Genomic DNA, 13,870 nt, shown 5'->3' with positions numbered 1-13,870 from the left:
AGGACATGGTGTTGCCAGATCCCATTCCTGTTGTATCCTCTCATTTTGCTAGTCTGGTTTTGCAAGCAAAAATTTAACATAAGGTTACTGAAAATGACACACGTCAGGTCCAAGCATTTATCTGCTAGCTATTTTTTTGAGTTATGCAAGGTCCAGGTTCCTTAGATTGCTGCAGTAAAGTTGTGTTTTTGGGCACTAGTTGTTAGTGCAATTTTTTTTGATATTAGCTTTATCAGGCTTTAAGCACCTCTAGCATGGCGAAATACTTGTAGAGACATGTCAAGCCAAAAATTCATGATCCTCTCTTTGTTTGTAGGTAAGGTCGTAGGTCCCACTTCTGCTTTTTTTTCTATTATTTTACAACTGGCTTTGTCATGGTTGAGTATCTTTGACTGGCTATGAGCTCTTATGTCTTCAAAATTTGATTGATTAATGAGATTACTACGGCATCTGGGTTTACACTAACCCTATCCACATTGTTATTGGCTGCAGCAAATGGTGTGTATGTGTAAACCTCCTAAGGATGGGAGTCTTGGGTGCGGGGAAGATTGTCATAATCGTATGTTGAACATTGAATGCGTTTCTCAAACCTGTCCCTGTGGAGATGCTTGCTCCAACCAGCAGGTTCATGTGTAGTGACATGCTTTCACGTGTTAGCATGATTCCAACTGCTTAATTACTGGATATGTTACTCAGATTATTTTCTTGTATTGTCAGTTTCAAAGGCGATCATACAAAATGGTGAACTGGCTTCGTTGTGGCAAAAAGGGCTTTGGTTTGCAAGTGTTGGAGGATGTTCCCAAGGGAGCATTTATCATTGAGTATGTTGGAGAGGTTAGATCTCCAGTACTCTCAAAATTTAAGTTAATGCACGTGATGGTTGTAATATTAATTACTTAGTGATTTTGAATTGATGTAGGTACTGAATGTGGCTTCCTATGAAGCCCGGCAGAAACGGTATGCATTGGGGGGGCAGAAGCACTTCTATTTTATGACATTAAACGGTAGTGAGGTGCTGTCCAAATCTTGGAGCCTTCTTATTTGTCCAATCAAGCCTTTGTGGTTTAGTGTTGATTTCAGCTAATCTCTACAATTACTCAACAGATTATTGATGCTTGTTACAAAGGAAATCTGGGTCGTTTTATTAACCATAGCTGCGAGCCTAATTGTACGACTGAAAAGGTATCAAAGCGTCAGGAAGTTCTGATTAAACATTGCCAATAGTGAGTTTTTGTTGTGCACCCAATTTAGTCTTGGCTTGTGGAATGGCAGTGGATGGTAAATGGTGAAGTCTGCATTGGACTTTTTGCTGTGAGAGACCTAAAAAAGGTACATTCTTTTCCTGTTTTACATATTCATGGTCTTTGATATTGTTAATTTTCTTGGGGGCTTCCATCGTGTGCCAAAGAAGCATGAAGCTCGTCGGTATGTTGTAAGCGGTGTGCTGGAATTAGGGATCGTATCTCATTGTCATTCTCATCATCCTGCTTGCTAATCTCGTCCAAATTGAATGGTCTCACATTTGTGGCAAAGGATATGCAAGTTTGCACTGACACAAACGAGAGGAGATCATTTGCATGCTTATATTCTAAGTTCATTCCTCTATTACGAGGCAAGAGGGCTTTTGGAATGAGATCAACAGGTTTCTTTTAAAAAGCTCGAATATATTCAGTGGCTAAGTTTCAGAATGGCCATCTAGTGCAACTTTAGTCCATCTGACTTAAATGTTCTCTCACCGGGGGAGACAACAACTTGAAGTTCGTAACCTTCCAGCGAGTGGATGGGCCAATTACTGAGAACTACCACAATCTGTGAGAGTTGATACACTTTCACTTCAAAACAACTGATATCAACTCAAGAGAGTAAAGGGAGATGGATAGATTTCAGAGTGAAATGCGTCTGCAGACAAGTCGGTGGCCCTGAGCCGTCACCGTAAGTGCCCTTGGTTGGGTATTTCTTTGAGTGGATGTATGTCAGGAATATGCAAATCTTCTTCTGCAAGTCACAATCTTCATGCACCAAATGTGTGTACCTGACTGTGTTGTTCCAAAGTGCCAAAAAGAAGACCTCTAAGAAAACCAGATGCGCTCACACAGACTTCCAAAAAACAAGGCAAAACTTCCCAAAAAGCTACCCAAATTGAGAAATTGTGCAAACCATCCCGCCCCCAAATCCCCCCCTCCCCCCCCCCCCCGCAAAAAAAAAAAAACCCCTTTTCCCCGACTGCTGCTCCTCTCGCTACCTGCGATCTCAGCTTTTTGAGGCAAGAGACTGCTTTTTTCGTGTTTTTGTGTGTGTGAGAGAGAAATGAAATGAAATGTTATATTAACGTCTTCAAAAGGCCAAAATGACCTATGAGACCAAAAAGTTACAATTGGTGAATCTAACACCATGTCTGAGTACGGAGAGAGAGAGAGAGAGAGAGAGAGAGAGAGAGAGAGAGAGAGAGAGAGAGAGAGAGAGAGAGAGAGAGAGAGAGAGAGAGAGAGAGAGAGAGAGAGAGAGAGAGAGAGAGAGAGAGAGAGAGAGAGAGAGATAAAATGTTATATTAACGTCTTCAAAAGGCCAAAGTGACCTATGAGACCAGAAAGCTACAAGGTGGTGGATCTGATACAAAGTCAGAGTAACAAAATAACAACAATACAAAACAAAGATATATACTAGGGGATCCTAGCCTGGCCGATGTGAACTAAGCAAAAATGGGCGGCTTGTTGGGATAGCTAAATCACAGGAGATCTAGCATCGGTCGTTGGCGGATCTCATCAATCTCCTCCATGGTTAGTAGTCTGACCGGGCGTCGTGCATGCCTGGCCAGAGTGCTCCGAATCTTCTGACGTAGCCTCCGTCGATGCTGTGTAGTCCTTTGTAGTCGTGGGCGCTTGAATTTCCCTTGTTCAGTCGCTCGGTCGATCAGTGTGCCTCTGGTGTGAGACGAGAGGGAGCTCTATTGTGGGAGTGGCTCTTGCGGCTGTCCCGTGTCTGCTCTGAAGAAGTCTGTGATCCGTCTTTGAGACTGGCTAGCCTCGCCACTCATCAGGCTATCTCTGTGTTTGCGGAGCTCGAGCAAGAACAAACCCAGGCATCTCTGATCCTCATATCCCATGACTCTTGAGAGTGGTCCAAAACCCTCTCTAAACAAGCAATGGAAGCGGCCTCATATCTTGAGTAGACGGGGCAGCGGCATGTGTAGTGCAACTCTGTCTCAGGCTCCATCTCACACAAGGGGCATGTCCTGGCCTCTGTTGGTACTCCGCTGTATCTCCCAGTCTCAATCCGAAGCTGGTGAGAAGATGTGCGTAACTGGCCAATAGCACATCGTATCCCATGAGACAAGTGGGTGTCCATGTATCTGGGTCTCGTCACAAAACCATCCTCCGTAAGCTGGAGAAGATGGTCTCTGTAGAAAGCCATCTTCGTGCCCAATTCCTGTGCTGGCTGTATCCATGTCCTCCTGGTGTCTAGCTGGGTTAGGTCTTGGCGGATGAGCTTGGTGATCTTTGACTGTGAAAGAGTGGGAGATGGTGCATCCAATGAGTACTGGAATGGTGGCAGACTGTCTATGCTGAACCCATGCGCCTGAAACCATGATGCCATCTCCCCATACCAGCATGTTGTATCTCCTTGCATGGCTAACTGTCGAGAGGACTCAAGTGCAATGCGAGCATATCTGTCTCTAGGAAGTTCCCATGTGCGGTTTATGAAGGAGACTGATCTGGTGAGCACCTCAACCACTAGTGGGGGGGCCGCTAGCTTTGCTCGGATAATGGCCCGTGGTACTGATGCCTTGGCTCTAATGAGCCGCGAGATCATAGAGACAAGAGGTTTCTCCATGTTCCCCCATCCATCAGTGCGACCCGGCCTCCCGTGGTGATCCAATGAAGGTCCACATATCTCAGCTCCATAGAGCAATGCAGAAGCCACCAAAGTGTCAGAGAGCCAGAGCTTCGTCCGGGGCTCTTGAAACTGAACCTGCGAACACATCCTCTCCAATCTACCCAATGCTGCGTTGGCTCTAGTCAGTCTGGTCTCTGCTGCTCTTCTGAGTGAGAATGCAGGTCCACTAAAAACCACTCCCAAGGTAAGTTTAAGCATCTGTGTACTCCACAGTCTCCTAGCCGTATGTGAATGTAGGTGCTGACCTCCTGATCCACTGTGGGGTGGTATTAAACACCATAACCTTGGTTTTACTAAGGTTGACAGACAAACCACTTTCGTGGGCAAACCTATGCAAAGCATCCAATTGACGTTGCATTCCCTCCGGAGATTCGGAGATCAACACAATATCATCAACATATAACAAAAGTGGAATCCATGTCCCTGCCAACTGTGCACCTCTATCACCATCGCTCTCAATGTAGTCAGTAACCTCATCCACATACATACCGAATAGAGTAGGAGAGAGCGGGCAGCCCTGCTTCACCCCAATAGTGGAGTGAACCGGTGTCGATAGTCCCTCAGGGGTGCATACATACCCTATTACTGATCTGTACAATGCCATGATCCCCCAAAGGAGCTCTGTGGGTACTCCCATCTCGTGTAATCTGCGCATCAATCTAGCTCTGGGTACTGTGTCAAAAGCTTTGCGGAAGTCCACAAAGCTACAATAGATCCATCTCCCATGAGATCTACCCTCCTCGATGATGGCCCCGAGTGTCAAGATATGGTCAAGAGTAGAGAAGCCTCTCCTGAACCCCGCTTGCCCAGCTGCACGCACTCCTTCCCTCTCTGCCCATCTACTCAACTGTTGCTCAAGAATGGATGCATACAACTGTGCCAGTGTGTGTCCAATCATGATAGTGCGATAATTCCCAGGCTCCATGGGGTCTCCTGACTTGAAGATAGGTACAATCGTAGATAGGCTCCAGGTGTCCGGTAGGCCCTCACACATGGCACGGTTAAACATAACTGCTAGAAGCTTTGCTAGTAGGTCTTTGGCATGCATGAAATGCTCAGCGACTAAGCCATCATGATCATATGCTCTCCTGGTCCTCATCCTGTCAATGACTTTCTTTACCATCTCAGGGGTGGAAAAAGCACATGTGTGTGGGCATGGATCGTGGGGGTTGGGAAGGGGCGGCTGTCCAGATACTGTGTACAAAGATGATGCGTACTGACCCCAAGTCTTTGTGGAGGTAAGAGCAGGGGGGGGATTGCTCATGAAAGAGCCGCCACGCCTCACGCGAGTCCTGACTCGAGAATAGCTGGTATAGATCCTGCTCGAGTCGAGCCAAAAAAGCCCTCTTCTTCCGCCGCACCAGGCGTCGGAAGTCAATCTGTGATTGTCTGTGAGTGACGTCCCCCAAAAGCACCTCCCTTTGAAGTCTAGCTATAGTCTGGCGGCACTCCTCATCATACCAGCTATTCTGAGGCATGCTCCGTGATCGGCGTCTCTGCTCATGCTGTGTGTGTGGGTATGCCTCTGTTGCTGCATCATGTAATGTCTGTGTCAGTGTATATATATATATATATATATATATATATAGAGAGAGAGAGAGAGAGAGAGAGAGAGAGAGAGAGAGAGAGAGAGAGAGAGAGAGAGAGAGAGAGAGAGAGAGAGAGAGAAATGAAATGTTATATTAACGTCTTCAAAAGGCCAAAGTGACCTATGAGACCAGAAAGTTACGATGTGGTGGATCTGCTACAAAGTCAGAGTAACAAGATGACAAAATGACAGAAAGACAAAATGACAAAATAAAATATTATGAATCCTAAACTGCTAGGTGTGGACTAAGCAGATGAGATCTAGCATCGGTTGCTGGCAGATCTCATCAATCTCCTCCATGGTCAGTAGTCTGACCGGGCGTCGTGCTTGTCGAGCCAAAGTGACCCGAATCCTCTACTGCAACCTCCGTCGATGCTGTGTAGTCCTCCCCAGTCGTGGGCGTCTCGATCTCTCCACCTCAGGCGATCGATCGATCAGTATGTCTCTGGTGTAAAGCGACGAGCTCTGTTGTGGTAGTAACTCCTCCGGGTGTCTAGTGGCAGCTCTAAAGAAGTCTGTGATTTGTCTCTGAGACTGGCTAGCCTCTCCTCCCATCAGGCTCTCTTTGTGTCTGCGCAGCTCGAGCAAGAACAAACCCAGGCATCTCTGATCATCGTACCGCATGACTCTATAGAATGGTCCAAAGCCCTCTTTGAACAAGCAATGGAAGCGGCCTCGTATCTCGTAGTAGACGGGGCAGTGGCATGTGTAGTGCAACTCTGTCTCAGGCTTGATGTCACACAGGGGACATGTCCTGGCCTCTGCTGGTACTCCGCTGTATCTTCCAGTCTCGATCCGCAGCTGGTGTGAAGATGTGCGTATCTGGCCAATAGCGCATCGTATTCCATGAGACAAGTGGGTGTTCATGTATCTGGGCCTTGTCACAAAACCATCCTCCGTAAGCTGGAGGAGATGCTCTCTGTAGAAAGCCATCTTCGTGCCCAGCTCCTGTGCTGGCTGTATCCATGTCCTCTTGGTGTCTAGCTGAGTGTCGCGTGACACATCCCAACCCTATGTGTCCGTGGACAAGCTACACAACAGTAGGGTTCAATCAGTTCAGTCAAGTTTAGATTAGCAGTGATCTGGCACTTTTGTGAGTCTATTCGTAGACCGTGCATGCCCAGTCACTTAGCATAGATGCATATCCTCCTGTTGCACACAACATGATCATCGGAATTCCCATCAGAATCCATTAGCATCAGTTAGGGGAATTTTCCAGTGCATTAAGCCTATTTTCCTATTTTTGGTTATTCTCACTTATTATTTTTAAGTGACTTTCCAACAAAAGTAGGTAGGGCAATTTTGCTAAGTTAATATATAAGCAAACCCAAGTTAGCACTTTTTGGCAGAAGAGGCAGCAGGAGCTTCCCGCTCAACAGGCAACTTCTCAGCAGTACCCCCCTCTCAGCATCCCTAGCGTTTTCCAACCCTAGGCCATCCTCTCACATCACTTGGCGTTTCAGCAAATGCTTCATCGCCATCAACACAGCAGCCCTGGCGTTTCATCTATGCATCATCGCCATGCATTCCAGACCAGCATGAACCACTAACGCTAGGAAAGGGTATTAGCGTTTTTGATTCTCAGCTTTACCGCATCAGAAGCACAATGTTTTCAGCCCTTCTGTAGCAGAAGCATCAGCATGTTGGTATTCAGCCATCAGTAGCAGAAGATCAGCAGTAGCGTTTTTGCTAAGTAACAGGCACATCAGCGTTTTTGAGATTCAGCCCAAATCTGCAGCAGATACTCGCAGTTTTCAGCGTATGACACAGTAGCAGATCAGCCCCAAATTGGTTGCAGATGTTCCCTCATTTTCAGCCATAAAAACGCAGCCAAAACAGTCATTTTCAGCCACCAAAAAGTCCCGAAATTCAGCGATTAGAAGATCTCAGATTTCAGCCATCAAGTCGTTGTCGTCACCACCGTCGTCGTCATCGGCATAGTCCAAGCTGCATCAGTCCATTGCATTCGCATTGTACACCTTTGTGCAATCAAAGTAGACCACTCTCGCCGACGAGAGTGGGGCCTTCGGAGGAGGGTTTTACAACCTCTCGGTGTTGTATCTCTTCTCTCTCCTTCTCTCAGTCTCATTCACTTGCACTCACAATATCCACTCACTTTGTTCGTGATCATAGCACCCCACAAGACGGAAAGCTCTCTCCTTCCCTAAGAACTTAAAGGAACCTTGAGCAAATAAAGATCACTAATCTTGAGAAAATACAACATTCATTCCGTTGCACCTTACAGTGGTATCAGAGCTTTGGAAGTGTTCTGCATTACTCAAGGAAAGAACCACAAGAACCACAATAATTTTTTTGCTTGTTGTGATCGCACGAACCCAAGTTTACTTGGGCGTGGCGATTCCTAATCGTGTTTTGTTGAAGAGTGACAAAAATCCCAAGAAAGAAGGGCTTGTCCAGCCTCCCCTTGTGTCTCTTTTGACTCATTGAGAGCGGACCGTGCACTTAGCGGCCGGCCAATCGACGTGAGGTGGGAAAAAGCAACCTTGGTGTGAGCGCAAGGCCGCCACGGGGTGCGTCCGCAAAAAAGGGTAGAACTTGGGTGAAGAGAAGATCCTTCTCCAACGCGATTTGCAAGCGAAAGAACACCTCAAGAACCTCAAGATCCTCAAGAACCCAAGATTCTCACGAATCAAGGACCTCAAGAACCTCAAGACCCTCAAGAACCCAAGTTCCTCGTGAACTTAAGAACCGAGACCACAAGAACCCACAAGAATCCACGACTTCAGAATGATCATCACTGGAAGCGGAATGGATACTTCGCTTGGAGGTGATGAGCATGAGAGAGGCGAAGAAGAATTTTCCCCACCAGGAGGTTTTTCTGACCCTTCCCCATCTACGACACTGATTGCACTAACTCCAATGGAGGAGTTGAAATTGTTGTTTATGGAACATAATTTACAACGCAAAGCAAGAAATGCCGCAAGAATGGCAGCCAGAGCGCGTGAGCGTGAGTAAGCACGCTAGGCAGCCAAAGAACGACAAGCCAAATTGGATTATGAATTCAAAGAAAGACAAGCAGAAATGGAACGCAGACAAGCAGAGAACCAAGCAAGACAAGCAGAATTTTATCGCGAGAACAAAGCACGACTGCAAGAGATGTTGCGACTCTTTTCTCAAGTGCAGACACCGATGCAAGAGATTTGGGAAAAGGAGACTCTCTCAGTCTTTTCTTCTCCATCGTATGATACACAGGATTTGCATGATTGTATGTAGCATGATGATGTTTTGAACGACAATGATAAGCACAATGATTTGCATAATGATGAGAAGCATGATGAATTGAATGATAATGATTTGCATGATGATTTGAATGACAATGATAAGCATGATGATTTGGATGCCAATGATTTGCATAATGATTTGGATGACAATGACAAGCATGATGATTTGCATGATCAAGATGTGATTTCTCACAAGCATCATGAATTGCATGAAGATGATGTGATTGTTCACAAGGATGATGTGTTAGTGGATGCTTTTTCTAGCGAAGCTAACCTCGTTGTAGATTCGATCAATCACGAAGATCCGATCTTGGCTTTCGAGTCGAGGTCCAAAGAACCCCCACAAGACGATTCGATCATTCAGAAAGAACCGATCTTGGCTCTCGAGCCTAGGTCCACAGAACCCTCACAGGAAGTATTGTGTGTTCGCATGATTGATACGCACGTATTGTTCGAGTGTTTCATTCGTGACGGTTTCTTGTATTTTAGTCAGCATCGTTATGTGATCCCTTTTCCTAGGCATGACATATTGTATGTTGAGCACGTTTCTATCATGGATGAGCACGAATGTATGTGGATTGTTCATGAAAAGCTGAAAAGTTTGTATGTAAGGAAGTCACATTCCATGTCTCTTCCTTGGCATGACACAGTTTCCAACAGAGCAGATGATAGTATGAGGACCAAGCATGCGCATTTCCATTGTGATTTGCCACAATTGATTGATTTCGATCAAACAGAAAAGATTCGAACGCATTGTTTGCATGTGGTTGATGAACGGATTGTCACTCTGTCTCTATGTTCATCTACATTGCATGCACAATCTTTAGAGCAGACAAGATTTTTTTTCTTCACTTTACATGGAATGGGTATATTCATGGTTTTGTGTTGGAGATGGTTTCAGGAATTTTCATCCATGGAGATTCTTGAAGACGAAAGAAGCAGATCTCTAGACGAAGTTGAAGCATCGAAGGAGCCACAGAAGACTTTGAGTCGCTTTTGGCGCGGTCCAAAGAAGCAAAGCGTTGTAGACGTTTATGAAGTTCAAGTACCGCACGACCCACACCTCAAAGTGGGTCGGCGAAGAGTCCCTTCAAGGATTCCGGATGCTATTGGCGATCTCCCACGCCATACAGTTCGGTACCAGTACCTCACTTTGAAAAGGAGGGGATGTCGCGTGACACATCCCAACCCTATGCGTCCGTGGACAAGCTACACCACAGCAAGGTTCAATCAGTTCAGTCAAGTCTAGATTAGCAGTGATCTGGCACTTTTGTGAGTCTATTCGTAGACCGTGCATGCCCAGTCACTTAGCATAGATGCATATCCTCCGGTTGCACACAACATGATCATCGGAATTCCCATTAGAATCCATTAGCATCAGTTAGGGGAATTTTCCAGTGCATTTAGCCTATTTTTCTATTTTTGGTCATTTTCACTTATTATTTTTAAGTGACTTTCCAACAAAAGTAGGTAGGGCAATTTTGCTAAGTTAATATATAAGCAAACCCAAGTTAGCACTTTCTGGCAGAAGAGGCAGCAGGAGCTTCCCGCTCAACAGGTAACTTCTCAGCAGTACCTGTAACAAACTTGGACACTGTAACAAACTTGGACACTCCAAGTCAAGAATCAACCGCGACAGCACCAAATAACCACTTCAAAACAATTCACAGATCACAATAGATTTGCACTGGCCCGGCGGAGTTCCGTGCCTAGAGATATTGGCCCCAGAGACTGGCGCCCCTTTTGGTATTTCTTTTTATATTAATCAATCATCAAAGTACAAGAGAGCGGTTAGGGTTTCACTCTCAGACTCTGCGTCCAGATGCTCTGAGAAGTGAGGCCCTCACCACTAATTTAAAGGTTACAAGGGATGCCCAAAAGCAGAGCCCCAAAAGCTTTTAAAATCAAAAGCATCAGTTCTCTCTCTCTCTTAGAGAGTCTTTTCTCTTTTTTTTAAAAAAAAAGCAAAAGCAAAATTCGCGTCGCTCATCATTTTCCAAAAAAATAAATAAAAATAAATAAATAAATAAATAAATAAATATATATATTTTTAATAATCCGCCTCCGCGATTTCCGGAATTTAGGGTTTTTGGCAAAAATTAGGGTTTGCAGGAATTTTAGGGTTTTTGGCAGAAATTAGGGTTTCTGCTGTCCGCCACGTCATCACTTTGTGACATACCCCCCTCTTGAAAGCATTGTAATCGACCGCGATTACGCCTGCAAAACCGACAAAAGCCATAAACCGTCTTAGCAGACACTGACTGTTAGTACCTACGTACTAGGAACGCACATCTAGCACATGTACAAAATCGACAGTCACATCACACGACATCACAGGACATCACCAGACATCACAGGACATCACATGACATTCAACATTCATTCGGATCTTAGACCATGATTTATCGGCAATGTAGCTAGCAATCACATCTAGGTCCAATCGAGACCTCATCGATGTCCGATTGACTAACCCCTATTGCAACCATGTCTATTCGAGATCAATCAAACCAAAATGCTGCAATCATTTCGGCATCAGTTCCTGCACTCACAAGAAGTCAAGAACAAATCAGTATCATAATCAGGAATTCCATTTCATAAAGTCATCCAGCAGAATACTGTCAGCTCTCAGTATCCCTGAAGCTCAAAGCCTGTAGTACGAACACAATCCCAAGAAGCTTCTAACTTCATGGACATTCCTCAAATCGGGCCAATCACGGATAGTCTCTATCTTGGCCGGGTCCATTTGCACTCCTGTTGTGCTGCTGACACAATGTGTCCCAAAAAGTGTATCCATGGTAGGAAAAAATTCACTTTTCTTTGCATTAATCACTAGCGTGTGATCTCGTAATGCCTAAAAGACTTGAAGCAGATGATCTCTGTGTTCTGCCTCATTCTTCGAGAAAACAATGATGTCGTCAAAGAAAGTGCCAACAAATAGCCTGTACTCTCGAAAAATCCTGTCCATCATCCGGTTAAATGTCGCAGGAGCATTGGTTAAGCAGCCAAAAGGCATCACCAAAAACTCAAATAACCCAAAAGTCGTCCGAAAAGCTGTCTTGTAGACATCTCCTGGCGCTATCCTGATCTGATGATATCCACTCTTCAAGTCAATCCTGCTAAAGCACGAGGATCCCTGTAACCTGTCGAGTATATCATCGATCCTAGGAATCGGAAATCTGTTCTTGATGGTGATTTCGTTGAGAGTGCTATAATCGATGCACATTCTCCAAGATCTGTCTTTCTTCAAAACCAACAACACTGGAGAGCAATACGGTGAAGTACTAAGCTGGACAAGACCCTTTTCCAAGAGGTCTTTCATTGAGTTCATAATCTTTTCATTCTGTACTCGGCTCACACGATAAGGTGGCCGATTCGGTGGTGTGCTTCCAGATATCAGATCAATGGTATGATCTTCAGGCCCTCTCAAAAGCAATCGGCATGAGCGTGGAGAAAAAATCTTGGCGTTCTTTTCTTCAGGTGAAAACATATTCAACCTTTATCCATCGTTTAGTTCTCCCAAAAGAATGAGTAAGAAAACTGAAGTTCATCAAGTACAATCTCTAAGCCCTTCATTTATCAAAGTCGCTTTCTCGGCCCGGTAGTCAACCACGGCGTAGTTCTTGTGGTACCAAGGGATCCCGAGTAGAACGTCACTCACGTGCCCTGAACACCCCTGTCATTGCAAACGAAGTTTGCCAATGCTCGGTGTAATGGCAACATCCCATCCGGGTGCCAGTCGAACTACCTCCGCCTGTGGCGTCAGTCTGTCGGGCGCAGTTCCAAATCGAGCCGCCAATTCCAAGTGAAAAGAAGTTGGCCTTGGCTCCTTCAAAAGAGCTTCCTGATCCTTCACTTTGCCCCAAAAAAAACGGCAAAGTTTGTACTTTCATTCATTTGATTCGGTGCAAGTCCCACGCCATGTGGTACCAGTTCTGCTTTTCTATCTGCCTTTTTTGCCACATTCCTCAGCTGCTCTCGAACTCTCAGACCTGTCATCGTCTTTATCATTCTGTTCTTTCTGTGCCTTATCAGGGCACTTTGCGGAAATATGTCCATGTTTCCCGCAGCCAAAGCACTTCCCCTCTCTGATGAAGCGAGCTCTCTCCTCAGGAGTAAGCTTGGGTCGTGCATCCTTTTTTTTTTTCTGGGTTGCTCTTTTTCATTCTACTTTCATTCCCAGAAGTCTGTTCGGCTCGTTGTGTCATGGCCTCATTTGTGGGGTAGGTCAAACTGCCAGAGTGAATGGCAAAGCCCCGCTTCGCATGACTCATCAACTCCTGAATAGAAGCCTACTTCTGTTCCAAGCAGTGATCTTGGATCTCTGTAGGTAGACCCAAGGTAAACCGCTTAATCTGTTCTCTGAACGAGATCTTCTTGAATGAAGAGGTGGGTAGAAAAGAGCTCCAGAATCTTTCACAATAAGAATTCAATGTATCGCTCTTGGTCATCCGGAGATGGTTCCAAGCAGCTCGTATATCTCGCTCAAACTCTTGAGTCAACCAAGAAGAAATAAAAAGCCTCTTGAATTTCAGCCATGTAACTGGCACAATCTTGCTTAATAGAAGCGTGGACCACCAAGTACGAGCATTTCCCTTAAAGTAAGAGGCAGCTCTCCGAATCTTGGAGTGCTCTGAATAGCGTCCTCCCGCGAAAGCGATGTCAAACTGCTGTATAAAAGACAAAGCCTTCGAAGCATCTGAGTATCCTCAAAAGTATCAAACTTGATCGAGTGGCCACCTTCCTTAAACTCTCGGACTTTCTTGCTTTTATCTTCGAGAAAGTCATACTGGTTGGCTTTGTAAAAAAAAAATTCTTCTTGTTCGCATAAAACTTTCCGTCATCGGAGTCTGAGCTGTAACAAACTTGGACACTGTAACAAACTTGGACACTCCAAGTCAAGAATCAACCGCGACAGCACTAAATAACCACTTCAAAACAATTCACAGATCACAATAGATTTGCACTGGCCCGGCGGAGTTCCGTGCCTAGAGATATTGGCCCCAAAGACTGGCGCCCCTTTCGGTATTTCTTTTTATATTAATCAATCATCAAAGTACAAGAGAGCGGTTAGGGTTTCACTCTCAGACTCTGCATCTAGATGCTTTGAGAAGTGAGGCCCTCACCACTAATTTAAAGGTTACAAGGG

The 13,870-nt window shown here is 45.3% G+C and overlaps 1 protein-coding gene across 2 annotated transcripts in view; it reads left to right on the top strand.

Moving 5' to 3' along the window:
- LOC147436908 (uncharacterized) overlaps positions 1-13,870 on the top strand; it is a 123,622-nt gene that overhangs the window by 42,228 nt on the left and 67,524 nt on the right. For both annotated transcript variants that reach the window (XM_086486298.1, XM_086486299.1), the window contains 5 exons: positions 493-624; positions 718-834; positions 920-1,012; positions 1,105-1,182; positions 1,273-1,329. In XM_086486298.1, coding sequence (XP_086342424.1) covers positions 493-624; positions 718-834; positions 920-1,012; positions 1,105-1,182; positions 1,273-1,329 — 477 coding nt within the window. The remainder of the gene's footprint in view (positions 1-492; positions 625-717; positions 835-919; positions 1,013-1,104; positions 1,183-1,272; positions 1,330-13,870) is intronic.

Source organism: Adiantum capillus-veneris, chromosome 17 (genome assembly GCF_014529385.1).
Source record: "Adiantum capillus-veneris isolate H3 chromosome 17, ASM1452938v2, whole genome shotgun sequence".
Classification (NCBI taxonomy): domain Eukaryota; kingdom Viridiplantae; phylum Streptophyta; class Polypodiopsida; order Polypodiales; family Pteridaceae; genus Adiantum; species Adiantum capillus-veneris.
This window is presented reverse-complemented; position numbering and strand designations above follow the sequence as displayed.